This window comes from Mastacembelus armatus, chromosome 13 (assembly GCF_900324485.2).
Source record: "Mastacembelus armatus chromosome 13, fMasArm1.2, whole genome shotgun sequence".
Taxonomy (NCBI): Eukaryota; Metazoa; Chordata; class Actinopteri; order Synbranchiformes; family Mastacembelidae; genus Mastacembelus; species Mastacembelus armatus.
The window spans coordinates 268568-294724 of NC_046645.1; the positions used below are offsets into that span (position 1 = coordinate 268568).

At 43.5% G+C, this 26157-nt stretch overlaps 1 protein-coding gene across 4 annotated transcripts; it reads left to right on the top strand.

Moving 5' to 3' along the window:
• The first annotated feature begins 1803 nt into the window (after window positions 1-1803).
• Window positions 1804-25242, top strand: pax3b (paired box 3b). 4 transcript variants are annotated; one of them, XM_026296451.2, is made up of 9 exons: window positions 1804-1902; window positions 2632-2867; window positions 3103-3232; window positions 3605-3748; window positions 15626-15825; window positions 16426-16591; window positions 17321-17529; window positions 20391-20670; window positions 23559-25242. In XM_026296451.2, exons 2-9 carry the CDS (start codon window positions 2730-2732, stop codon window positions 23591-23593), a joined length of 1302 nt encoding a protein of 433 aa, XP_026152236.1. In that variant the 5' UTR covers window positions 1804-1902; window positions 2632-2729; the 3' UTR covers window positions 23594-25242. The 4 variants fall into 4 exon arrangements, with proteins under 4 accessions (XP_026152236.1, XP_026152228.1, XP_026152209.1 ...); XM_026296443.2 differs by having other exon boundaries at window positions 1813-2240; window positions 20391-20675; XM_026296424.2 differs by having other exon boundaries at window positions 1813-2240.
• The last annotated feature ends 915 nt before the right edge of the window (window positions 25243-26157 follow it).

The window sequence follows — 26157 nt, forward strand, 5'->3', positions numbered from 1 at the left end:
GGTGAAAGACCCCCCGGTTACCTGCTTATTTTGAACTCAGCGTCCACTCATTGTCTCCGCGCGTCGTGCAACATGTGAAACGCTTTTACAAAGCCATTAAAAGAGGCTAAAGGAGGCGAGTGTTCATTGAAACCTGCTCAGCCTGTGGGAAATCCCTTCCCTGCGTAAATCACGGTGAACGTTCCCCCGCCGGGGCTGCGTTATGGCCCCGTAGCCCACAGGTGAGCGGGTTGGGGCATGAAAGAGCTGATCGGGTGCTGGGGGTGTTTAGAGTCACATGTTGACCACACAGGTATCAGCTTTGATCATAGATTTAGGCATTTATCACTTCGCAGTTGCGTTGGAGGCCTCAGAGGAGATGTAACACCACCTAACGAAGCTGCTGTTCTGCCATGCGTCCAAAATCTAGAATTCAATTAAAATCAACGAGAATTACATCAGACTTTTTAAAACTTTTGCATCAAAGCAGCCTGAAGATTTAATTCTTATAGAAACACGTTCCTTCTCGCGTAGCGGTGCAAGGATCGACTTTGATACTTAGACATGAGCCTTTCTCCGGATGATGGACAGTGAAGTAAAACCAGCTTTTGTCTGCTCTCAAAGCTCAGGAGCGGAACCTTTGCTTCAGTGATTGATTATGGACTAAGGGATGCTGTGACCCAAGATATTCAATGCCTTTAAAAAGAGAGAAGACTAGTTGAACTTTAAAAGAAACAGCTCTTTGCGCCCCCATTCTCTTTGCTGGGCGGTGATTTTATTGATTATCAGACATTTGGGGATGAAAATCCACCCTCTCTCTACAGTGGCACAAAGCTAGACTGGCTTTACGGCCGCCCTGGCGTCGTATCCTGCTGGGGCGCACGTCCCCCTTCAGACTGCTCTCGGCTGGCTGATGCTCAGTCTCAAAACCACAATAAATTCCTAGAGTTGCACACAGTTTAGTGCCATTTGTGTCATATATGAGACCATGGGGTGCAAACAAATTAGGGGTCGTGCACGATAGCATGCATTAAACACTTTAGAGGTTATTTAGTGCACAGCGCGGTGACAACACGAGCAATAAAAGAATCTCAGTGACTGATATATTTTATTTCTTCAGTGGGGTAAACACAAGAGTCACCCAGTGTGGACTAGAGTGTGTAGACTGGTGTACCGCAGAACCAGGCCTGAGTCTACATGTGTATTTCTAAATGTGTCAGTGGGAGCTGTAGTGCACATTGTGTAGATATTTATATGCACAATAAACTGGACACAAGTGAAGATTGTTAGTCATCACATGAAACCATAGCCCCACAGATTCTAATAATTAATAACAGAACAATCCTCAATAAAGCTCTTTGTGGCTTAGAGATGGCGCTGAGCAACGACCTGTTTCTAATGTTCACATATGCGAAGATTCAAATAATACAAGTTGAAGCAATGTGGGTTTTCTTTAATTCATGTCTGAGGTGTCTGTGCATCAGCCCATTATAGTGATCGAACCTTTTTGCTGTTTGATGATTAGAAACATCCAATCTGTCTTTTGTGGGATCATTAACCGACGGTGGGGAAACATCGGGACCTCATCTTCACATTCATGACTCGGTGCTGGTTTTGAGACTTTGTGCGGGTTTGTGAACTGACGCCCAAGTCCGGTCCGACCGGAACTGTGACAGCGTCTCTGATTGGACGAAAGTTTTCACCCTCAGCCAATCCTCGAGCTCCGCTGCGCACCGGGTGTACCAGCTCGGCCAATCACGGCCCTGAGCGCTGACGGGGGGAGAGAAGAGCTCCGCTACTTTGACGGTCCCCCCTCACTTTGAACCGGTGTCAACAAACAACAACAACATCAGGGTCCACTGCCGTGGTGACCGCACTCCCCCAGCCTCAGTACTGGCGAATAACCCCGATGCGACTGAGAAGGTAACAGCGTCCCCACATCTAATTATCACATTTTTCTCGTCCAGTTTGGCTCCTCAGAGGGTTGCGGCTGTCCCGGGGCGCTGGTGCTCGGCTGTTCCCCGGGTGCGGCGAACCAAGCGGAGCTGATCTTCCAGGAGACTTCTCGCGGGCGGAGGGGAGACTTTTAACGACGTTTCCCTGCGCAAAACTCGGTGCTGGAGCAGCAGCCTCCCCGTTAGGTGGAGACCTCTGTTCTCACTGCGGCGGTGGAGGCATGACTGCGTTGGCGGGGTCAATACCCAGGATGATGCGACCCACGCTGGCTCAGAACTACCCCCGCAGCGGCTTCCCACTGGAAGGTAATGCCTCACACCGCCACAGGGACGGCCTACTGCCCCGGCCCGGAGGGTGGCAGATATTCGCCTTTTTAGCCCTAATTAGTCAAAAGTCACAGTTTAAATCTGGCCACAGACCGTCCGTGCGGTTAGAAACACAAACTGATAGAAAAAGACTCGATTCATAGTTGGACTGATATATTTCTAATTATTTGCTCTAACTCGTAGCTGAAGCTGTTTTCACAATGTTTATCATCTTTAGCAAACCTGCGTGCAGGTTATTAACTTTATATTTTGTATTTTAATAATTAATTTCATTCCTTCAGTAAATCAATATTTGTCCCTTTGGTTATTTCGCTTTAGTAAAGAGTTTTAGGAGAAATAAAGTGTTTGTCCCTCTTTTCTTTCACTGCAGTGTCTACTCCGCTGGGTCAAGGCAGAGTGAACCAGCTCGGAGGAGTTTTTATAAATGGCAGACCTTTGCCCAACCATATCCGCCATAAGATCGTGGAGATGGCCCACCACGGCATCAGGCCGTGTGTCATCTCCCGGCAGCTGCGGGTCTCCCACGGCTGCGTTTCCAAAATCCTGTGCCGGTACCAGGAGACGGGCTCCATAAGGCCAGGGGCCATCGGAGGCAGCAAACCCAAGGTATGGAGCAAAGAGCAGAAGATGTTGCTGACAGGAAAGTGAGGAAAATATCCCTGAGATATTTTATGAATCATTTTTATTCCCAGAGTTTAGCCTGTAGCTTCTTCATCTTCTGATATAAATTGATGCATAATAACAACCTGTTGATTTTTAAGTTATCATGGGCCCTGAATGCGTTGGGCCCCACGGGGCCCCAACAACGTGAATAAACACTGCGACTCTTTGACCTTTGAAGCAGGGGACAACGCCGGACGTCGAGAAGAGAATAGAAGAATACAAACGGGAGAACCCGGGGATGTTTAGCTGGGAGATTCGGGATAAATTACTGAAGGATGGAATATGTGACCGCAACAACGTGCCTTCAGGTAAAAGCGAATTAATTTTCAATAATTGTTTTATTATTATTATTATTATTATTATTATTATTATCATTAACAATTATCCTTATTATTTTTATTGGCCTATTACTGCTATTATATTATTTATTGTTGTTGATCTGTGACACAGGATCAAATATGACCTACTAGAGAATGTTTATTTTTTCTTTACAAACTGTTCCAGACAAAAAACTTTAACAATGATCGTTTCTCTCATTATTTTAGAGATTTGTATCCACATACATTTTTATTTATTTTAGATTAGTTACCGACACCGTCTGGTTTTAATGGGCTAATGAGAATAATGTTTGGTATATTATTTTTTAATTTTTGGAACACATTTGTTGAACGAACCTACAGTGAGCTCCATCAGTCGCATCATGCGGAGTAAGTTCGGGGGAAAAGGCGATGAAGAGGAGGACGAAGATGAAATGGAGAAGAAAGATATGGAGGACACCGAGCGCAGGGCCAAACACAGCATTGAAGGCATCTTAGGAGACAGATGTGAGTGAACCCCTCAAGTTTTTGTTGCTGAAGAAAAAAGAAGTGGCTGCTAACTTGAGCTGGAGTTAACTGGAATTATCATTTTCATATCAGTGACCCCGAGTAGACACATTAGGGCCCGCGGAGTCCGGTTTGATCAGATATCTGCTCAGTGAGTCCATATGGGAGGATTTTAAACGGAGTGGTCTTTTTAATCTGTTGGCTACTTTGGGAAATATTAGTGTAGTGAAAATGAAAACTTAACAAGCCGTCCATGTTGGCCTATAATCGAATAATCTGTATCATCTCCAGTGAATTTATTTATAGAGGAATCCAATCTCGTTTTGCAAAAACCCGAGGGAATATGTGAAACGCTTTGCCTCCACACCTGCAACCTGTTGATTGCCTTTGCGCAGGGTGTGAAGGGGAAAGTGCAGCCGTGTGATGGGCCTCGGTGTGAGGCTGTAGCATGCTGTAAACTTGTGCATGGGGGTGGAGAGTGTGTCCTCCTTTGTTAGGAATTCTTTATCGACCATATCTCTCTGGCTAATGCGTTTCCCATGAGGCCGTGCCGTAAATCAAACAGCAGGTGATGGCCCTGTGAGTGTGCATGTGCGCGTCAAGGAGGGTTTAAAAGCAGCAGCATATTAGGACGCACATGTTTTAAAAGTATTTAATCAGCAAAGACAAGGCTCCTCTGCAGACGTATTTAAGTGTAAGGCTTAATAAATCATATTCCACATCGCTCTTGGTGGCAGGTTGTTTATCCTGTGATCATCATTTTATACAGCAAATCAATTTTTATTGTTTCAAACTGCGTCTGTAAAAAAAAAAAAATGGATTATTCAAATTTAAAACTAATCCTCCTTTTAAGGATTTATTTAAAAATATTTTAAAAGGAGCAAGTTATGTTGTGTTTTTATGCAACTTCAATGGTTTTTCTGGTGAATTAAATGAAGTCGAAATAATGACCTATATACCCAAATCACGTTTTTAAAAAGGACCACGTGTCTTATTCTGTGCCTTCATTTTCATTTGCTAAGAAAGACTCTTTTAAAAGTGATATTTGACAGTGCAGGTCGATGCCAAACCGTCTGATAAAAAGTGGCACCGGGAATAAAAGACCGAGGAATGAAAACCACCGAATATTTTCACAGAGTGAAACTTGTTTTGGGCCCTTTGCTCTGCAGCCACATTTGACCCAATTACACTGTTTTTAACGTCGTTACTTTAATTTTAACTGCCCAGAAATTCGCCACTCGGTGAACTTTCCAAATGAAAACAGCCTCCACAACACACACATCCTCCCTTCTAACCCTGGATACCAGGAAACTATCTGTGCTGATTCAATCAATCAGTTTTCGCCCGGGAAAAGTAAATGACACTTTCCAGTCTAGCTCATGGGATCAGTGTGACAGCTGCGCTGAAACGGGGAAAGGTAATTCCTGGGAAAAGGCAGGAATGGCTGATGTGTCACGGCCGTAAGTTAAAGGCAGAAATACCTAAACACTCACTAAACAAATCAGTTCGTACTTGCCCCCAAATCGAAGGAGTGAAAAATGTTTTCAACAGTTTCCTTCTCCACTTTCTGAGGAGCTGGATGTCAACACTCAGCTCGGTTTCTGGCATCGGGGAAACAGGGGAGACAAAATGTCCCAGATGAGCTGATCAAACATTTGTTCAGCGGTTTCCATCTCCGCACAAAGACACGCCTCGCGCGCACAACGGGACGCTCAGGGATGAACTTGGAAGACAAAGGCGCGAGAGTCTATTTGGGGCTCACGCTTGGGCTGCGCGCACACAAAGGGCCAGCTTGGAAACAGCTTTGGCCGGCGCTGAAGAAGAAGGCAACCTGTTTATAATTCAGTGGGAGAAGAAGAAGGGGAGAGGGGAGCTTCTCCCCTGAAAAGGCCGACAAAACACATCACGAGGCCGCAATGAAGGATGAATTATTCAGGGAGCCGCGGGCTGGACAGAGAAAATGGCCGTTTTCACCTACAAAATGTTTCCTTTTGGACTCGGCTGAAGAAGCCCAGGGATGCGTGCTCGCCCCCTAAACCTGCGCACACGCGGTCACGCACACATGCGCAACAATGTAGCCAACATGTTTTTTACTTTGCGAAATGTCGCCTGCGGCGCGTTAATGAGGAAGACAAACCCAATAAACTAACCTCTAACTAATGTTGTTTGTTTGTTTGTTAACGTGAGTAAACTTTGGATAACTTTCCTGCCGACCTGTTGCGTTTGTAACCCCAATGCTTTAAAACAGAAAATCAATATTGTCCAATTCAGTGGAAGCCTAATTGCTGTTTGTCATAATATTCGGTCTCTAATTGGTCAACAAACCAGAGTGACCTTCTCTGCCGTGAGGGATGACACTAATAATACTGAGCCTGTTACTCATGATCTATTATTGATTCTTTGATGAGTCCCGGCCTTGCCCCCTCGCACATTAATAATGTCTTCTAAATGATGTCGATATTGTGCTATGCAACGTTTAATGACGGAGGGAGTGTATTAAAGAGTGTTTTGGTGAATAGGGACCAATGTTCTCCCCGGAGAGCCCCGGTCTGGCCCGGAGCGCAGCTTCACAATGGGGGCCGCGGCCACCCGTCCTGCCCTGCGCACAACTCCGCAAACTCACCCCCCGTCGCTCCTCCTTCACCACTTGCTCCCCAAATCTCTTCAAGCAGATTAAATCGACTCCTTTATTTCATGTCACTTTCATCTGCAGAGCAACACCGCCCCTCTCCCTCTGTTTCCTCCTCGTCTCTGTTTCCCTCAGCCTGCGGCGCGCAGCCCGTTTAATATCTGGGCTGCATCATCCGGAGCGCACAATGGAAAGTCAGTCCACTTCCATGAAGTTTCTAATTTTGCTCTTAGCTAATTTACAGTTTTTGTTATTACAATTAAAGTACATCGTGTCTAAAACATTTTAGTAACTGTCTAATCAGTTGTAAATACAAAATTAAATATTTTTATTTTGTGAATTTGGCCCAAATCTTTATCTTTCTAAACTCCGATTTAGAAACAAAGTTTTAATTTTTAAAACAGGATATTTTGTATTGAAATAGTTTGTGAGCAAATAATTTAACATTAATACATTTCATACTTGTCAGATGATTAATAGGTTAAACCATGCAAACCAAATGTTTTTGCTCTACTTGTTTCTGCCTATTTCTCTGGTTAGTAGCTTTTTTAAATGGTGGCTTCAGACCATTCACATCTGAGTAAAATGGTCATGGCAAATGTTTACAGGAAAAAAAGTCATGGTGATCATTTAATTAAATATTTAAAAAGTATGTGTAAGCTGAATGCTTATCTTTTGACCTGTAAATAGAAATAAGTCAATATGAATTAAAAGAGAAAGATACCCATACTCAAAAGTCCTCACACCCCTTTCATTTTCATTTTATTCACATATTTGGCAGTAGTGCTGCCCTCCAGGCCTGCTGCTGGGCTGTTCCAGACTCCCAGCAGTAAAGAGCTTAACCCTAGAGACAAAGTTAATGATTAAAACCGTCGCTGCGTCCCCCCGTACTCCTGCTTCACATTTTCACAGTGTATCTTTTAGAGCCCGTACTTCGTTAGGTGAAATTAGCCAGATAATACAGAGAAGCCTTGTTGCAGGCCAATACATTTCCATTTAGGCCACTAATGTTTACGCACACACACAGACACACACACGCACATTTCACTCTGCAATGCAAACAGTCAAAGGGATAACTTTATTTGGTGAAAGGGGATCCTGGAAAGGGCTAATTGAATAAGCTCGGGATCTTTGAAAAACCCCTACCATGGTGAGCGCAGTCATCATGTCATAATTAGGTTTATTGAGGCGCATTCCTTCAATCTGCCTCCATTCTCCCGGGCTCATTGTATCCAGGGCCCAGGCCAATGGCCAGGGGACAAAAGGGAACCGTGAGCAGACAATACATGAAAGAGCCATGAAGATTTAGCTGGCTTTGTCACAGAAACGGAGCAGGACTTTGTTTGTGTAAATAATGCGAATGAATGAAGAACTTGGATTTCTTTGCCACTTGGGGTGAAGGATGGCGTGCTGCAAATGTAATATGTGGGCACACACTGGATCAGCGCCAGGGCAGAGGAGGAGAGGGAGGATCGAGGGAAGAGGAGCTATAGGAAGAACAGCGCGAGCACAGAAGGTGCAATGTGTTTGGTGAGGGACGATGGTGTTTGCAGAGGCATTTGAGCAATAGCTGGGATCAGCCGTTTGCAGTTGTTGTGTTCACTGACACGAACATTTTACCTAAATAAAAATATTTGTGACATTTGACCAGTTTTTGCACATTAAACAAACGACCAGTGAGCTTTATAGTTTTTCCTCGTTTCTTGATGTAAAGCAGCACTCTGATATTCACTGTACGCTGCAGTAACTGTGGTTGGCAAAGTTTGCAATTTCAAGACTTTATGTTAAATATAACGATGACTAGTCTGTTGTTTACAGCGATCCACACATGGGCATATTTTAGATTAGTAAAATGTACTAATCAGCAGATTCATTGATAATGAAAATAATCTTTAGTCGCTGCCCTAATAAGCCGCCAGTTGCCATTTTTGTCTCCTCTAATCCGACAAAGACAGAACCAATAAGCGCTTGATGGATCCTATAATAGCTATTGGCTATTACTGGCCTGAGCCAAGTGTCTGGTGAAGAGGGCTCTGTCTGTGCGTTGAAAGAATGAATGTGTCACTCAGTGAGTCCCTGGGCACGAGGGCAAAGGGGGCACAAGGGCCAAGTGGCGAGCACCAAATCACTCTCCTTTACCCTGGGGCTCTCTCTGTCTTTCTGTCCCTCTGTCCTCGTCCCGCACTCCTCCCTCTCTTGTGAGTTTTTTCTAATAAGTCCATGCATGATGACTATCCAAGCATGAAAACATAGTTATCTGCAAATGAATGGCTGCTCTATGCTTCATTAAAGCCTCTTTTTCCTTTCACACTCTTATTGTGACCCTCTGATATCAATTCAAAGGGCAATTAATGAATGCACACCAACTTTGAAGTTAGAGTGATTTCTGAGAGGGAGGGAGCTTGTGCATATGTGTGTATGTGCATGCATGTGTAGTGGGGAGGGGGCAGGGGGTCTTTGGGGGTATTCCCCCTTCAAGACCCGCTGTAGCGCCCCAGCCTTCACCCGTGATGGACTAGCCACATTGAACCGAGAGCGAGCGAGCCCCAAAGACGGGTTGAAGGGAGTGAAAGAGTGAAAAGGCCCAGCGAAGGTCAAGTAGAATGGCTCGCCTTAGAATAAGGGCCCTCTTTATCTGCTGCAAGTAGGCACTATAGGCACAACAGCTGGGGGAGAGGGGGAGAGAGGTTGTTTTTTAATGTGCATGATTGTGTTTGTGTGTGTTTCTGAAAAAGTAAGGAAGAATGTGAATGTGTGTGTTTTAATCTCATATCTGTCTCTGTGTTTGTGAGCATGATTGTTTTCAGTGTGTGTGCATGTGCATGTGGGCGTACTGAGGTTAGGGCTGAGTGTCAAAGTTTGCGGAGGCCAGCCGGGGGCCAGTAAATGCAGCATCTATGCTGCTGATGGGGGACAGGCAGCTGTCAATCACCTGACTGATCAAGCCTGACTTTCTTTCAGAGCTTTGTTAACTAATTAAACCAGGAGCTTTTGTGTTTCATTGGGAAAGAGGCCTAAAATCATGCCACGTATGACTCCGTGCTCACACTTTCAAACCTGAAGGCATTGAGCAGATACAGAATTGTGCTCTTGTGCTGTGCGATGAGAATAATCATTTTTGTTCAGCTTTTCGAATGAATGTACGGCTCTGTAGAACTTGGTTACAGGTATTACCTTGTTGAAATAGGGATTCTCTGCCAAACCATGAATGTTTTATTAATATTTACCATCTGAACATTAAGGTAAAAACTAGGAACCTTAGCTCTACTGTCACGCATATAACATGAATGCAGTTTTATACAGTGTATTACTGCTACATTTTTCAATTTCAATTTTTGTGTAAATTGTACTGGAATAAATTCCTTACTTTATAACCAGGATTCAGCAGCTGGAATATGTACATGTGGTTTGGTTGATAAAAGATATTTGCATTATTTCATGTGGAAGATTTATGGCTGCTGTAGTCATTTGGGGCACACTTGCTGTCAAACTCTGTCGAAAAGCAAAACAAAGCTGAGAATAACAGTGAACTTGCTCGCAGCTCACCTTGTCGGATTTCAACAAGTTTCCAGTGACTCAATTTGAGATGAACGAAAGAAAAGACCTGCAGGGTCACGGGGCTGCAGAGGGTCGCTCTCCCCCCGTGCTACGCAGGAAACAGGGTTAGAAACACATTTAGCTGCAAATGACAGGTAACCATTTCCTGACACCCCACATCCTCAACAGCAGCCACAAGTCTTTGTTGCTGACAGAATCATCCTCTTTATACTGGGATGGGTCATTTCTGCAGCATAACAAGGCTGTGATTGATGACAGTTTGCTAGCATCATTTTTAAAAAGCATAATCACAATCCTGTGCTATAAACACACAGCGTTGGCACTCTCTCACATACAGGGCAGCTGTGAAGGTTGAAACTCCTCCTTAGCAAGTCAAGTGAGTTCGCCCTCCAACCTCCCTCCCACACACATACACACAAACATCCACATGCACTCACACACCATCTTTTTCTTAACCCACCAGAAAGAGCCGCAGATGGGTCCATAAGCTGTCAGTAAAGCCATTATCCGGCCCAGCATCTGCCTGCCTTGACTTCTATATACTGTTTAATGCAGTCGGCCAGTCACTTAGTCCCCCGGCTCCTGAATGGGAGCAGCATGGTTGGACCGCCCAAATAAATGCTGCGTTTGTCTCCTCTGCCTTTTGTTTTGTGTTTTTTGAGAGGGGTAGGTGGAGAGAAAGGGGGAAATGTGTCAGAAGCTCAATTTACTCACTGTTAACCAAAGCCCCAGAAGAGTTACTGGGATGTCCGAAGAGGGGCGTAAATAGTCCACATATGGTCAGTCAATTCCCCCAAGTCCCAAAATCCAAGTTTGACACATCCCCTTTCTCTCATTTTCTCTCTCACGCACACATGCATAGATGCTCAATGCGTACTGTCTCAGTGGACATATTTAAGCCTTTGTGTCCCCATCTGACTGCCCCCCCCTAAAAAAATCTGTCTTTTCAAACAGTCTGTTTCAGCTAAATCCTCTATTCTCCTCGTTTCTCTCTTGCCTGGGATGGCGTTGCACTGCGGGAGCCATTTTGGGCTTTCTTGGCTCCAGAAAGGTTGTTTTGGCTTGAAGTCCCATGCACTGTGTGCCACTCAAGGCTTCAGTTTGGTTAAATTAAACAGTTTTCTTTGCTCCTCTAACCCCTTCCACCCACCCCCTCCAAATGCTCCTCTCTTATTTTGCGGCTTAATGCTCCTCGGCTCCTGGGCGATCTTGCTGCTATTCTAGACCTTCTCCTGCTCAGATAATTTCACCCTCTTAGGGTTTGTATTTTCTCATATTTCAATGAACTGAAAAGAGTCAGGGCCACTTCTGCAACCCCCTACTCCTTCAAGCTGAGGTGCAGCAAAAGTATACCAAGAGAAGTCAAGTGTTTACAGGGGCGGTACATATAGCGTTTTAAGATAGAGCAAATGTATACAGGCAGGGAGCGATATGAGGGCTAGAGTGGATAATCTGATTGGCAAGGCTATTTGACGGTGCCAAATCAATGTGATCAGATCTGGGAGATAGTGAGGCGAAGATGGCAAACAGGGCACTCTGAAACCACAGGTTTACAAAGTTGGGACAGGTCTGGAAAGGTTTCTCTCCATCTACATTTCTCTATCCCCAGTAGGAGATGCAGTAAACGATGCTGATTTGACATTATACCTCAGTTACAAATATCATTCTGTACAGTGAGCCACGTCAGCGGGGAGAGTATTGTTAATTGACGCTGAATTGGAGACGCCTTAGGGCTGACAAGCTCGATTATCGTGGCCTTAAAATGCGCGTAGAATCGGGGGAATCCCAACACCGCATACGTGTATAGAAGGTCATGTGCTCGGACGACTGCAGTCTGTAGGGGCGTATGTGTGTCTGAGCTCCTGAGCCACGCTGTGCGGACTGAGCTTCAGGGGTGATTGGGTGGCTGGCCTCTCTCTTGGCAAACACCAAACACCCCATGAATCACCTGCCACTTTAATTTGCATGACATTATATTGTAGAATTTCAGGCATGTGGTGTGAAGACGTGTGTACGGCAATAGAATCAACTTAAGTCACATTTTTTGGAAAAGAGAACCGCTGGAAAAAAATAGAAAAAAAATATAATATTTTCACAGAAATCCAAGATTTGTTGTACTTCACCAAAAAATGTTCTATTTACCACCTGAAAGCCACAGTGAAGCTACGACTGGTTTGTGTGTGGTGTGTTTCCATCTCACGCATGTAGAGCTGTGTTTTAGATGTAAAACAGCCAGTGCAGAAAATGAACAGAAAATCTAAGAAAGGACTTGAATCTTTTTGAAGGTGCCGGACGTCACTTCCTTTCACCTCAACTAGTGTTCGTTCATACAGCGCGTACAAACCGTGGATGTACCACGCTTCTAACAACAACGAGAACAACAACAAAAACCAACACAGATGCCCAGACAAACTATCCCCATGGGTACATTAACATCAGCAACAATAGCCCTGTTGCCCCTCTGCTTCCCTTCTCCCCCCCTCAGGTGCTCTTACAGTTCCCTCTGGAGGAAGGGGGTGACTGTTTCTGAGGGGGAAGGGGCAGAATGCCCCCGGCTGTGCCCCCATTTACCCCCTCTCCCCCCAAGCCCTGTTCGGAGCCTCTTTATGCCCCCTCCCAGCTCCCCCGTGGGGCAGGTGACAGCCCTCCACTGTGAAGGGCCGAGGGAGCCATGACGGATTCCACAGATGGAGCGTGGAAATCGGCGGCAAAGACCTCAGCTCTGTGGAGCAACAAAGAGCCTGAGAGTCAGAGAGAGAAATATGGGGGAGAGAGATGGGGAGAAGGGAGACAAAGAGGCTGCAAGAGAGGAGGAGGAGGAGAAGAGGAAGGAGAAGGTGCTGCTTGTTTAAAATCTGTGGCAAGCTGAAAGGCAAAAAGTGCATTTGTTGGGCGAATTAGAAGTTTGCTAGTGTTCAAAGTGGTGAAAAGTGTGTAAGTCTGATGTTTTCTTGTCGCTTTGTTATACATGCTGGCAGCCATTAGTATCTCCCAGTGTTTCAGTGTGCAGGACATTTGCTCTTTTGGGATCTTTATTTCTCAGTCATTATTATTGCTTAGTCTCATCATCTTATCTTGTTGTATCTTAACATGGAACAGTTGAACAAAACAGAGTGAAACACTTGAGGCCAATACAGGATCTGATCAGGATTTTATGATGACTGGACTTTGGAGACTTAGGAGGTGCCTCCCTGTCGCTTCTTTTCAAATGTTCTTGAAACCCTGGTAGCAGTCATAACCGATAGGTAATTCCAAAGTGATTAAGGATTTTCCCGGCTGCCTCCGCTTTCCCAGGACCCAAATCCCTGTGAAATGCTGAGGAACGTGCATGCTGCTAAGTCTGATGGGGAGCGAGAAAGCATTCCTAGTGGCCCTCCTCCATGCAGGAACTGGAGGGGGAGGCTACAAAAGGCCTCATCTCTTGTTTTTCAGCCGTCCTGTCCACATTCCACACCCCAAATTCCTGCTCCACCACCTAAAACACAAAGTCCTCTAACCCACTAGTCACTTAAAATGTTGTGTTTGCTTGGTTTTCTTTGGTTTAGTGAAGAATGAGGTGGCCCATAAAGCTGTAGAGGTTGTGTGATGAGAAAATAGTTTAGTAAAATGTTCTAAAACCTGTTGAAGAAGTTGAAATCTTCCACCATTTTGAATTGTCTCAGTTTGAGGAGCTGTATTCTCCCTTCTCAGTCCTGTAAAATTTAGACATACACACTAAATATGTGCTACACCACAAATGCAAAATTGCAAGATATTCAGCAAAGGCTTAAGGCAATGTCTCCATTTCTTTTGCCCCCCCTTTAAAAATATTTTACTTATTGCCTCCCCCATGCTTGAATGTTTCTTTACCAATTTGCTCCTAATGCATGTTAAGTTGACTCCCACTGCTATTGGTGTTGCAAGAAGAAAATCGGCGAAGGGTGAGAGAGGATCAGTTTCACATGAGGGGCCCTGAGCTATTTGGATTCTCTTGTATTTTATTGTTGCTTCTGAGGGGGAACTAATACAGTGTTGCACACAAAACTTCCCCTATGCTGAGGGGGAATTAATTAAGTGTAACACAAAAAGTGGGCGCTTTGGCCTTGCTGAACTTCGAAGTAAGCCAAAGGTGTGTTTGAAGTGCTGAGTTAAAAACCAAGCTGCTGGCTTATCGAACATAGGCCACAATAGCATTAAAACTGATCTGGGACAGAGATGAAAGTAGAGACACAAAGGCTGTCAGGACACATAATATCACTGCAGCTCAGCCAGGCCCGACATCACAGTTGATTACAAATACAAGGTGTGTGGAAATATTTCTCAGATGTTTACTGATATTTATTCAGTCAGTGCTCAAAGATTAGTGGCCTAAATAACTGGCCAATCATTTCAATAAGTTCATGTTTTTTATTTATAAATTGCCAAAATCACTGCTGAAAAAGAATGTGAAAAAATAGACAGACGTGATTTTAATCTTTAAGAGTAAATAAAGACAGAAGAAATGATCAGCCACAAACTTCCTTTTAGCCGTTAGTGTTCCAGTGTGCACTAACTGAGGACATGTACGTTTACCAGCACCAACAGCTCTGTTGCCCCTTTTTACTGAATTAAATTTGTACTGACAGGACTAGAAAGTGAATAAGTGCATTTCTCTAAACAGCAGGAAAATATCATACTTTTCACTCCACTGCATTTATGTGGCAGCTTTATTTTCGCCTACTTTGCATATTTAATTTATAAACGCACAGTAAAATCACCACATAAATTTATGAGGCAGCAATACGGTTTAAGCTACACAGTATTTAAAGGCTTTAAAATTCTTTTTCAGTTTTGGTACTGGGAGAATATTTGATGTAAATACTTATGTACTTTACTTATACAGGACTTTTACTCGTCTACAGCATTTCTATTTTTGCTTAGGTAAGAATCTAAGTAGTTTTTCCTCCTCTGGTGCTTCTCAGTTTAGATTTCAGTTGAACATGGAAGTTGTTAATGATAATATGTGATTCATTTGTGGAGTATAAATTATAGGGCTGTAAAAGAGACAGGAAGAGAGAAACAATGCAGTTCATTCAAGTCCCTTTTCTACTTACTTTTAAATAAGTAGACCAGGATTCACCTGATAGACAGTCAGCCAGCTGCTCCTGGCTATTCAGGCTACCGTCTCCACACACACACACACACACACACAGTCGCACTCGTGCCTGTACACACACACACACTCAAAGAATGGCCCCTGGATCCAAATTAGCCTTTTGTGTGGCTTTTAGTGCACCAGTCCCCCTGTGGCGCCCTGGGAATCTTGTCCAAATGGATTGTTCCCCAGGCTTGGAATATTCCATCTGAATGGGGCCCTTTTTAGACAACAAGACCATGAGGAAGACCAATGCCTGATCGTGTGTGTTTAGCATGTGCATGTGTAAAGTCAGTAAAGAGAAGTTAAAGCAGAGCGAAGTGGTTGACATTTTGTGATTCTGCTTATCAGCCAAAATGATGTTAGTTCCAGCTCCTTATCAGGTGTAAACTGCTTAGCTCTTCAACTGGATTTTGAAGTTTAGCAAAGCATAAGTTTTCTAGAGACACTCTGCTAAAGCTGTTCAGCTGCTGATGTGGTCTTGAGGAAGAAACTTTTATCATCAGAAAGATGATTAAACATGTGGAGGAAACAATCTCATCCAGACCCTGTGCTTCTTTGTCCTGTGCCCAAACAGCAAGTCACTCAGACGAGGGTTCAGATGTGGAGTCGGAGCCTGATCTGCCACTGAAGAGGAAGCAGCGGCGCAGTCGGACCACCTTCACAGCAGAACAGCTGGAGGAGCTGGAGAGGGCCTTTGAGAGAACCCACTACCCTGACATCTACACCCGGGAGGAGCTCGCCCAGAGAGCCAAACTCACCGAGGCCAGGGTGCAGGTACGGGCGTTCACATAGAGTATTTACATCATCGTCATGTTGGTTTTTATGAGCTCAGGGCTTTTACGATTTAACACATCCACAAAAAGAACAATCGTCAAGGGCAGGTAGTCAGAGAAGTGCGTGCAAGTTTTGCAGCAATATTGTGATCACACATTTACCTGTATCTTACCTAACACCCTAAACACCCCTCACACATTCACATAAACCTTGAAGTTTTACTGTCTGAAGGCTGATCTCTGCTTGCTCCCTACATTAGCACGACCCCCCCACACACAACTCTCATCCTCACTCCCAGGGGCCCAATCTGGGTCTGGAGTACAGTAAATTCTCCTCCAGCAGCTCCATATGGGAAGCGTAAGCTCCGAGACCTCCAACCATCTGGACACCGGCCATGATAATACACACATGCACACGTACACACACGTTTTTCTCACATATCGTCTTTCACGTTCCTTCACACCCTGAGAGAAGTTGTCGTTCAGTGCGAATATCAAAGTGTGTGTGTGTATTTACAGCTTGTGGACAAGTGATACAATTGTGTGAAACTGGAGTGTTATAAACATACAACACACACACTGACTGACCATCGTTGTCTAGGTGTGGTTCAGCAACAGGCGGGCGAGATGGAGGAAGCAAGCAGGAGCCAATCAACTGATGACATTTAATCACCTGATCCCAGGGGGTTTCCCACCCTCGGCCATGTCCAGCATCCCGCCTTACCAGCTCTCTGAGAGCACCTACCCCCCCTCATCTATAGCACAAGGTAGGAAAGGCACTGGCTATGTTTCTACAGATCATATTTATGCCGTGAGCACAGGGTTTGTTGTTGCAAGTTACCAGTAATTTTGTTCTGCGATGGACTGGTGACCTGTCCAGGGTGGACCCCTGCCTTTCACCCAAAGAGAGCTGGGATAGGCTCCAGCAGATCCCCGGGACCCTGGTTAGGACTAAGGGGGTACAGATGATGGATGGATGGATGAAAAAAAAAGCACAAAAGCAAAAACTTTGCCTGATCACAATGAATCTTATTCCATCAGTTTTTATTATTTGTTGCAGGAATAATTTTGTCATTTATTTGTAGTTAAAACATGAAAATGACTAAATGATTAAACTACAAATGTTTTACTTGATATTAAAAACTGAATAAGGCTCATCAGCTAATTTGAGACTTTCACCAGTTTCAGTGTTTTTGTGTACTTTTCACTGGTCATTTTAAATAAAAGTATGTTTTGACAAGAAGTACTGATTATTAATACACCATCTGTTTTTTTGTGTAGTGGTTAATTTGGGAAGCGTTTTATGACATGTTGAACAGATGTGTGTTTAAATGTATATATTATATATTGACATTAACTGTCCTGTTTCAGCTTAAGGGGAAATTTGACACAACACATTTGCTAAAATTTGATGTTTTGGTTTTAAAATCTTTCAGTGTCCCAGGACCAACCACTTAGCACTTTTGCATCTTTAACTCTTCTGACTTTTCTCTCAGAGCCCCCCAGCACGGTGCATCGGCCCCAGCCTCTGCCACCCTCCTCGGGCCACCAGGGCTCCAGTGGTGGAGGACAAGGAGAAGGCGGCTCTGCCTACTGCCTCACCTCCGGACGCCACTCCTTCACAGGCTACTCAGACGGCTTTGTGAGTCCCGGGGGACCACCCAATCCCATGAACCCCGCCATAGGAAACGGGCTCTCTCCTCAGGTGAGACTACAGACAGAAATAGGTGTTTGCTTGTGACTCGCTTAATTCTGACCTCAAATGGGAGTAATATATCTCATTCAGTAAAGCTGTGTGAAGTACTAAGTCTCTCATTTAGTAAATTAAGATTAGCTTGAAGAGGAAATCTATTGACTGTGATTTGATGTGAATGTGATTTGTGTTTTGATTTCAGCCGAAAACTGAGTGTGGAAAAACACAAGATTATTTAAGTCAGAAGATTTAGATTTGTGGTTTTTGCAATGCACCGTTTGAATAGGAAAGAGAAGACTATGATAGCTTTAGCTGCATGACTAATATTAAGACATGCCACACCAGAGCTTGGCCGGTTTAAATTTGATTTAGTTGGTCAAAGTATGCGCACTTTATTTTGGCAGACACAAAGCCTCGTGATAAATTAAGTGCTTAAAAAAGCCAAATATGCTTTGTGTCTTTGGCTTTTCACATCATATTTCACCTGGTGCAGACTACACAAACACACATCTTTTTGCACCATAAACTCTGCGCTCTGCACGCGCACACACTCCTCGCATGGGTCACTCACTGTTGGAGGTGAAAAGTGAGATGACCTGAGAAGCACAGAGGACAACTGAGTGTGTGACAAATGAGAAGTGAAAAGACAATTACAGCCAATTATTTGGGCATGAAGTCCCAAGGTCTCTGCACCTACACAGGGTACAAGAGAGAAGACAGAGGACTTAGAGACTCTAACAGGCAGAAAATGAGATTTCAGCCTGGCCCAGTCTGAGTCCTCAGAGAACAGTCCACCTCAGACACACATACTCACAGATTCACATAATTACAGGGACGTGCCATAGTGTAGATAATTGATCAACTCCATGACATTTTGAGGATCAGTTCAGGATTCTGAAACATCTTTTACACGCATATTACACGACATGGTTGACCAGCTTTTCAACATTCTGATTGGATGATTGATTATTGCATTTTTGACTGCATTATTTCAAATCTGACGGCAGTACAAGGAGCAAACAAATTCATACTTTTCGACTTTTGCTGGGTGAATTTCGGTAATTGTGCTGTGAGCCAGTAGCTTTCTCTGAAATGACCTGCTCTTGCATTTTTTACCCACTGAACAATACAAACACTATTGTGCACTGAACAGCCAGTCAGCCACATCATCTTCATGGTCATGTGTACTGTATATGCTCAAACACTGCAACAGCCCACAGCCTCAGGGGATGCGTCTTGTGATTACATTCTCAAAATGTTTGCCTCAACATTCCTCTAACTAAAAGCAAAGGTTCTAATTTTTGTGTATATTTCATCTCAGATGTTTCCTCTACCCCGACATTCTTCCCGACTAACTCCTGGACTCACTGATTTAGGCCGCTGGCAACGGCAGCGCTCCAATGTGAAACACTCTGGACGGGCCGGCCTGCAGCCATCTCATGAGGCAGGGAGAGGCTCGGGAGAAGCAGCGGGATGATGGGGAGAGATAGATAAAAGAGAGCAAGAGCTCAAATCCCAGACGGCATCAGTTTAAACAGCAGTTATTCCTGCTCCCTGCGTCTTGTTTCTGACTTGTTGTTCATTCCTACTTGCTTTCAGTTTAAGCCAAACCTTCCAAATGCAGGTTAATTTTTTAGGAAAATATTACTGGGAATGGGAGGAAACACAACTCCCCTCTCCAAATCAACATGGACTCCTCCATTCACCTCCCCTACTTGGGAAATGATTTAAGCAAGAACATGTGTGTATGTGGATGTAGAATAATATGTCACTTAGAGGGCCAAGAGGACCCAAAGAGCAGCATACCTGCTTCTTATTAGGACAACTGGAGGAGCCTTGAGGTCTTTGCTCTTTGGAGAAGGAGGTGGGATATAATACATTTAGAGGTAGAAGGTTCAGTTAGAGTTCCTTTCCTAAGTCTCAGTCTCAATTCCTTATTAACGGTTTACTGAGCTCTTTAATGATGGACAGGTAATTTCAGCGAACATACGAGGGGGTCTGTGGTATCAGGTCTGTTTTGAAACCAGTTGAAACACTTTGCCCCACAGCTCTTTTCCGTCCTTTGCTGGCCAAGGAATATTCCCCCAAATTCGATTATCTGGTCGCTAATACAGAACAGGTCAAGAGCTAACGGATTTCTCAAACTGCAAATCTATTCTGAGGTTGAACAGAGCCCAGTGCACACAGAGCTTTCTTTTGTGTTATCTTAGTGGGCATATCGCTCTTGGAGATAAGTTGCTATCTTGTGCCATGGATTTTTGGAGCAGCGTCAAAAAGAAATTTTAGAATAAGTGGAGCCGTGGATCTGAGACAAATTGTTTAATTCTTCCTCTTTGGTGCTATCTCTGTCTGGGACGGGCTTGCTGGGAGCGTTTTGATGTCTGTGACGGGGGGGATTTCCTTAGTGTGTCAGAGTGTGTATTTGTCGTGGTGTCTGTGTTGATACTGTGTATTACACACACTCCTGTGCTTATACGTTAAAAATGAGACATTGTCAGAAACTGAACCACAACAGAAATGGTCGTCCACCTGATTCCCCAGCCCACTGGTCTTAGCTCTGAAAACTGTTATTTTTTACAGCTTGGTTAGGGTTAGTTTTGGGGTTGGGGCCAATCACAGGAATTTAGTGGTGAAATTCATCCTGTTTATCATAAATCCATTAATATTATTATTATTATTATTATTCCATTAATAGCATCTACTTAAATAAACAAACAGAAGGTGATAAATCCATAGTCTTCAGCTCATTTTAAACACAAGGTAACTAAACTAACAAAACTATAAATTGTACCAACATTAGAGCCGTTCTCGGTGCTCTGGCACGATAATCCCTGCAAAATAACTTCACCTCTTCTTTTTTATTCTGTCATCAGGTGATGGGTCTCCTAAATCCAGGTGGTGTGCCACATCAACCCCAAAGTGACTACGCCATCTCCCCTCTGACAGGCGGCCTCGAGCCCCCTGCCGGCATGGCCGCCAGCTGCAGCCAGCGCATGGATCACATCAAGGGCCTGGAGGGTCTCACCAGCGTTCCCTCCATGTCGGCTCTGCCCTCCCTGCCCAGCTCCCAGTCTTACTGCGCCCCTTCCTACAGCTCACCGGGCTACACCGTCGACCACGTGGCGTCCTACCAGTATGGCCAGTACGGACAAAGTAAGGTCAATAGACATCACCTTTTTTATTCTCACCTTTTTAACCCTCACAAACAAATTCAACCAAATAATAACATCAGTGATGATTGTCTTCGTTTACACATTTAGACAATCATTAAAAAAGCAATTACCACTGGTTTAGTTTTTCTTTACGTGATGCCTTGACTTGCTTTAAAGTTTCAGGAAGTGTCCTGGTCATGATCTTATAATTGAGACTCTCATTGGTGTTGTGCTTATTTAGCTTTATTCGATGGTAATTAGCACATTTCATACTGATGTCAATGATTTTAAAATGCACTGCAGTAGCTGTGCTGCTGTCAAAATTTCAAAAGTCTTTTTGAGAATATGCTTGAGTCAGGATTGTTTTTCAAATCAATGACCTTATGCGGTTTGCAGATCCAATTCTAGTGCAAAGCGCTGACTGGTTGTATAGTGGCCTTATTTTCACTGTACGGACTGAAATGAGAACATCTGATTCAAATCAGTGGATACTGTACGATTATTGGGCATAAGGTATAAGACACATACCTGGCCTTGATTCCAGGATGGAACAACCTACTTGTAAATGCAGCTGGGAGCACACAGGTAGCTGCTGTACTGCTTGTCACAGGCAGACCCAGGCGTTTTCCCGGGTCCAGTCATGCAGTGTCAGGTGTTGGGGTTAATTGTGCAGATCTGATTTGATCGGCCCAATGCTGATACTGAAGACTGTGGTCAGATACGCTGTAAGGTCAGCTCCCTTCAAAAGACGGTTCTAGGAGAACACTTTCCTCTCCAGCAATGAGAAGGTCTTTTCATTTTACATCACTGCTGCGTTAAGGGTTAAAATCAACTTCAAACAAATCTCTGTCTAACTTTGGAAGACAAGTCATTCTTCGTCACAGCCTGATTACAGCGCCCGCCGTTTCCAATTTTGGTCCACAGGGGGTTGACCAATCAGGTTCATCCACTGACCTTGTGGCAACCTCAAGACAAGCGGGGCCTTCAAAGAGCATGGCAGCGGTTCAGTCCAACAAGTTTGACTGCATGTAGCTCTGTGGGGCGGCAGGTATCAAATGAATATCTAACTTAATATCCGAGAACAGCAAATGTCTAATGAAATATCTCGGTCAAATATCTCAAAGTGGACAGAATAAAGAATTAGGGCGACACACATGAAAAACCACTAGCATGTGGCACTGTGCATGTACGCACACACACTCACATACACCTCCACAGCGTTACAAGCCTGAGCAGTCCATCTTGATGTGATTAATCAGTGCGACTGGATAGCCGGTGTGCGGTTGGGTTTGGAGCTGCAGAGGAAAGGTCCTTTCTGGGGGTGGATGGATCCTAATAGCCTCTGGCAGGGCGGCTATTAGAAACAGGTGCTAGGACTGAGGTCAGTTGGGGAAGCAGTGTTGAACGGTGCTGCTCCAGGTTCCAGCGCAGTGTAAGAAACCGGTCCATACTGCTGGATGTTTTCACGACATATAGCTCTCACCGGACTACCTCACAGAAATTACAGTGGTAATCCACGAAATTCTTGTCTGCTTTTACATAGGTAATGTCTCTGTTGCCAAACAGACATGGCTGTAGTGTTTTTATCAGTCGGTGTTGTTAATACTGTTTGTAAAGACTCTGTAGGTTGTACTCTTTTTTTAACCTCTTCAGCCATATTGAGACACATCTACATACTATATATCTACATCGATTTCACCAGAGCAAACGGCAGCAGCAAAAATTAGTGATAGGAGCACCGTAACAGGGACTTTTCACAACGCGTAGATTATAGTTTGCAAATTACGTGTTATGATTAGGACAATACTGGATGCTTATGTTATGGTAACTACAAGGGGGGACATACAGGGGAGGAAGAGAGAAACAGATTTATTTTTACAGTGGACTAGATCAAAATTATACTGTAATTAGTTTCAAATTACCCAGAAATTATAGAGAAAGAGGGAAACATGACATTATGTCATGTCGCTTTGTTATTTGTCTTTTACAATTGTAATGCTATGAAGCCAAATTTAGTGTGGAATTTATTTTATGTATTATAATCTTTAATATAAATTAGGATATATTGAATCATGCATTATTCTTCATAGCACATGATGGTCAGTAAACGGCTGAATATTTATTTTGCTCCTTAATTGTTTAGGGTATAATTACATGATTGGTCCCTGTTAAACACCTGGTTGTTACTTCTTTAAACTGTTCTTTAAAGTAAGTACCCAGCAAGTATTTTATTGATATTTACTAAAAAGTATACTGTAAGTTGCGGCATATTATTTAAAGAGTTTTCTGCATAATTAAACGATTACATTCTTCATTGGCTTCTTGGCTTCAAAAACAAACAGCTACAAATATATAAATTATTCAGAATTTCTCCAGAATATTATTACTGAGAATATAGAGAAGGAATTAGGCTTTGCTAGGAAATAAAAGTTTAAGAAATCACTTCACTAGGTACATAAAATATGAAAAATACCCCTAAATAAAACATTTTAGAGACATTTTTTGGTATCGGGGAATTAAATGTATAAATAAATTTAAGATCATGGCATGAATGTATAGAGCAATATTTACATCTTCTACATCATTCACAGGATTTCAAATACTTTCAGTTTGTATTTTCCCTTTAATTTAGCAGATTTTAAGTTATAGTTGTATTTATTGAAGGCATTTCACACTTCTGTTCTCACATCTCCCTCCGATGATCTTACACCCCTAACCACATGCTAAGCTAATAATAGCCACATGTTAAACAGAATGGCACGCTAAAACATATGCCCCAAAATTTATTGTGGTCATATATCATGTTTATTATCTTTCCACCTTATTTTTAAACAGCCCCTGTCACTGGTAATAATTTAACTGTTTCATCCTTTTTTCTTCTTTATACAGGTGCCCTTCCTTATCTGAGGCCTGAAATCACCTGATCAGATGCTCCAGACTTCACAGGGGAACATTTGTGCGCACGGTGAAGGAAGTATTTTAATATCTGGACCAAAATTTTACTACCATTTACCAGGACACATTCTCTACTGCAGGACATTATATAATAAATTCTTGGTGTAAACATGGACCATAAAAAGAAGGGACCACGAGCAGGAGTATCTCACCAAAAACTGTTGGCTGCATTAGAGCTGAGATGTCGGCGCTTAATGTCGCTGCAACAGTGGAGTTGCGACCATCTAAAGTGCCATGAAGAGGCACTTTCCACCGACTAAACACATCCATGGACTCTGCCTGTGAGCTCTGTGTAAGAACAGCAAACCCAAATCTGTCGGATGGACCATCCTTCAAGCCGACGCGTGAAGCAAAGTGTTTACATATCTTAGGGCCACTTCAGTACATATGAAATTCGAAATATCTCCAAATTAATCCCCAAATTGTATCTGCTGAAAGAGGGGAAAAGAAAAGGGCTTTGTTGATTTTATTTTTTGAATTTATTTGAGATATGTGCATCCCACAGATGGGTAGAAATTCCAGAGAGAAAGAAAACAAACGAATCTGCGGGTTTTATTGTATCAGAAGCGCTAATGTACACCACAGCTGTACTGCAGGGAAAGTTCATTCAAACATTCCTCCAACCCCCTCCTCCTCTTTCTGCCTCGCTCTCTCTCCTCCTGCCTTTCTGTCCTTCTGTCTCATTGATGTTTTGGACGGAGGACACAGAGGTCCCGGCCTTTTGTAGTTTCAGGAGGAACTCCGAGGAGGTCAGGGGTGACTTTAGGGAAAGTGACAGATGAGAGAGCCGTGGTGGAGAAGTGGCTTTAAAGGCGGGGGGAGCAGGCCAGATCGATCACAGGGTTAAAAAAACCTTTAAAGATCCGCTCCCATCAAGAAAAAGCCACTGGGTCACAAGTCATGACCGAGCTCGTCTTTAGTTTAGACTGAGGACAGCCATTCTCCCAGCTGACCAGAAGTGCAATATGACAAACCTCAGAGCTAACCTCAGCATTAGAGCAATTTTAAAAAGTCAAACGTGCCTCTGAAAGTCTTATGAAACACTTTGGATTCAGACTCTGGATCTAGTTTGGATCTCCGGAGCAACACATGTGCCTTTGAAGGCTTTGGGTCCAAAACAAATAGGAACCATTGGTAACATTGCTAATAGCACAATGAGGGGACAGCATTTGTAAGGACTTAAGTCAGTGTAGTCTCATAACGAATCAAGGGAATGCCAATATAAACAGAAAATTACCAGGAATGAGAAAGCCAAAATTGTATTTTTTATTATTTTCTATTGCTTGGGACCTTTTCTGTTTCCGTTTAGCAAAAGCAGGAAATATTGATTAGGTTTCTGATGCATTCCAGACGTATTTATTGTCACAAATGTACTGTATGTCAACAGTGTCATTGTAAAACCTTCCACAATATACGAGTGACAAACTTTACTTACAGCTCAGAACAGAGTGCTTTCTTAGACGCTCTTGTTCCGTCCATGTGTTTATGTTAGAATGAACCAGTCCTTTCATTCCTTTGATATATTTTTTGTATTATTTGACAAAGCAATATGACATAATGTCATGTGTACAAGCGCATTATCACTACTATTTATAATAAAATAAAAACTCTGAAAATAGCTGCTGCGTAAGTCTTTCTTTGTGTTCATCCAGTGGTAATTACAAAAAGGAGTCTTTGTGGATATTTTTGGCAAAGCGACTGTCACTCGCTCCATAGAAGAACACAAATTCATTTGGAAACAAATATGTACTTTTGAAGGCGCTCATGTGAACCCTCCAACCAAAATAGACCCGGGCAAACGGGGATAACCAGACATTAGATATGACACTGGACACAACAGGCTTTCTCACGGATGGCTGTAAATGCTCAGACATCTGCATTAGTATGTATTAATGCCCCCTCTGGCCCCTGCTACTGTAACAAACTCACTTTTGTTTAACAACCTCTGTGATGAAAAGAACAGGCCTTAAAGCGTTTTGGACAAACAGCACACCCAGCCCCTCCAAAAACCTCTGTGCTTACACACACAGGCCCCTCTGTGAGTGTGTGTTTGTGCACCACATGCATTCATACATTATGTTCATGTTCGCATATAGTGTTGTTTCTGTGAGTGTGTGTGTTCATGCAGCCTGAGGGTATTAAGCCTAATTATAACATTCTTCTGATTAATCGTGTCTGCTCGCAGGCCTCAGAGGGGTGGCGCTGTGTGCAGCTCCTACAGCGGGACCACACACTATAAATAAAGCCTAAGTCAATAACAACGTTAGGGATCACTCATAGTCTTGTCAGCTCTGTTTGCTGAGCCTGAACTTTTCAGCCAACGAGAGGACACCGACACACGTGCCAACCAGCACACACACACTCTATTAAAGGACAAGCAGTGGTGCTCTAATCACCTGCGTGCACATACACACACTCGGGTGCACAGATGTGTGCATGCTGCATGTACACAGACACACACACTGTTTGCTTTCTTAATCAGTCCATAGCATTAAAGATGAAGACAAATCACACCTGCAAAATTCCAAAGCAA

Coding starts and splice junctions, on each gene's coding strand:
- pax3b (XM_026296424.2), top strand. CDS start 2,156: ATGACTGCGTTGGCGGGGTCAATACCCAGGATGATGCGACCCACGCTG. Junction 2,241..2,631: donor CAGCGGCTTCCCACTGGAAG/GTAATGCCTCAC, acceptor CTTTCACTGCAG/TGTCTACTCCGCTGGGTCAA. Junction 17,530..20,390: donor GAAACGGGCTCTCTCCTCAG/GTGAGACTACAG, acceptor TTCTGTCATCAG/GTGATGGGTCTCCTAAATCC.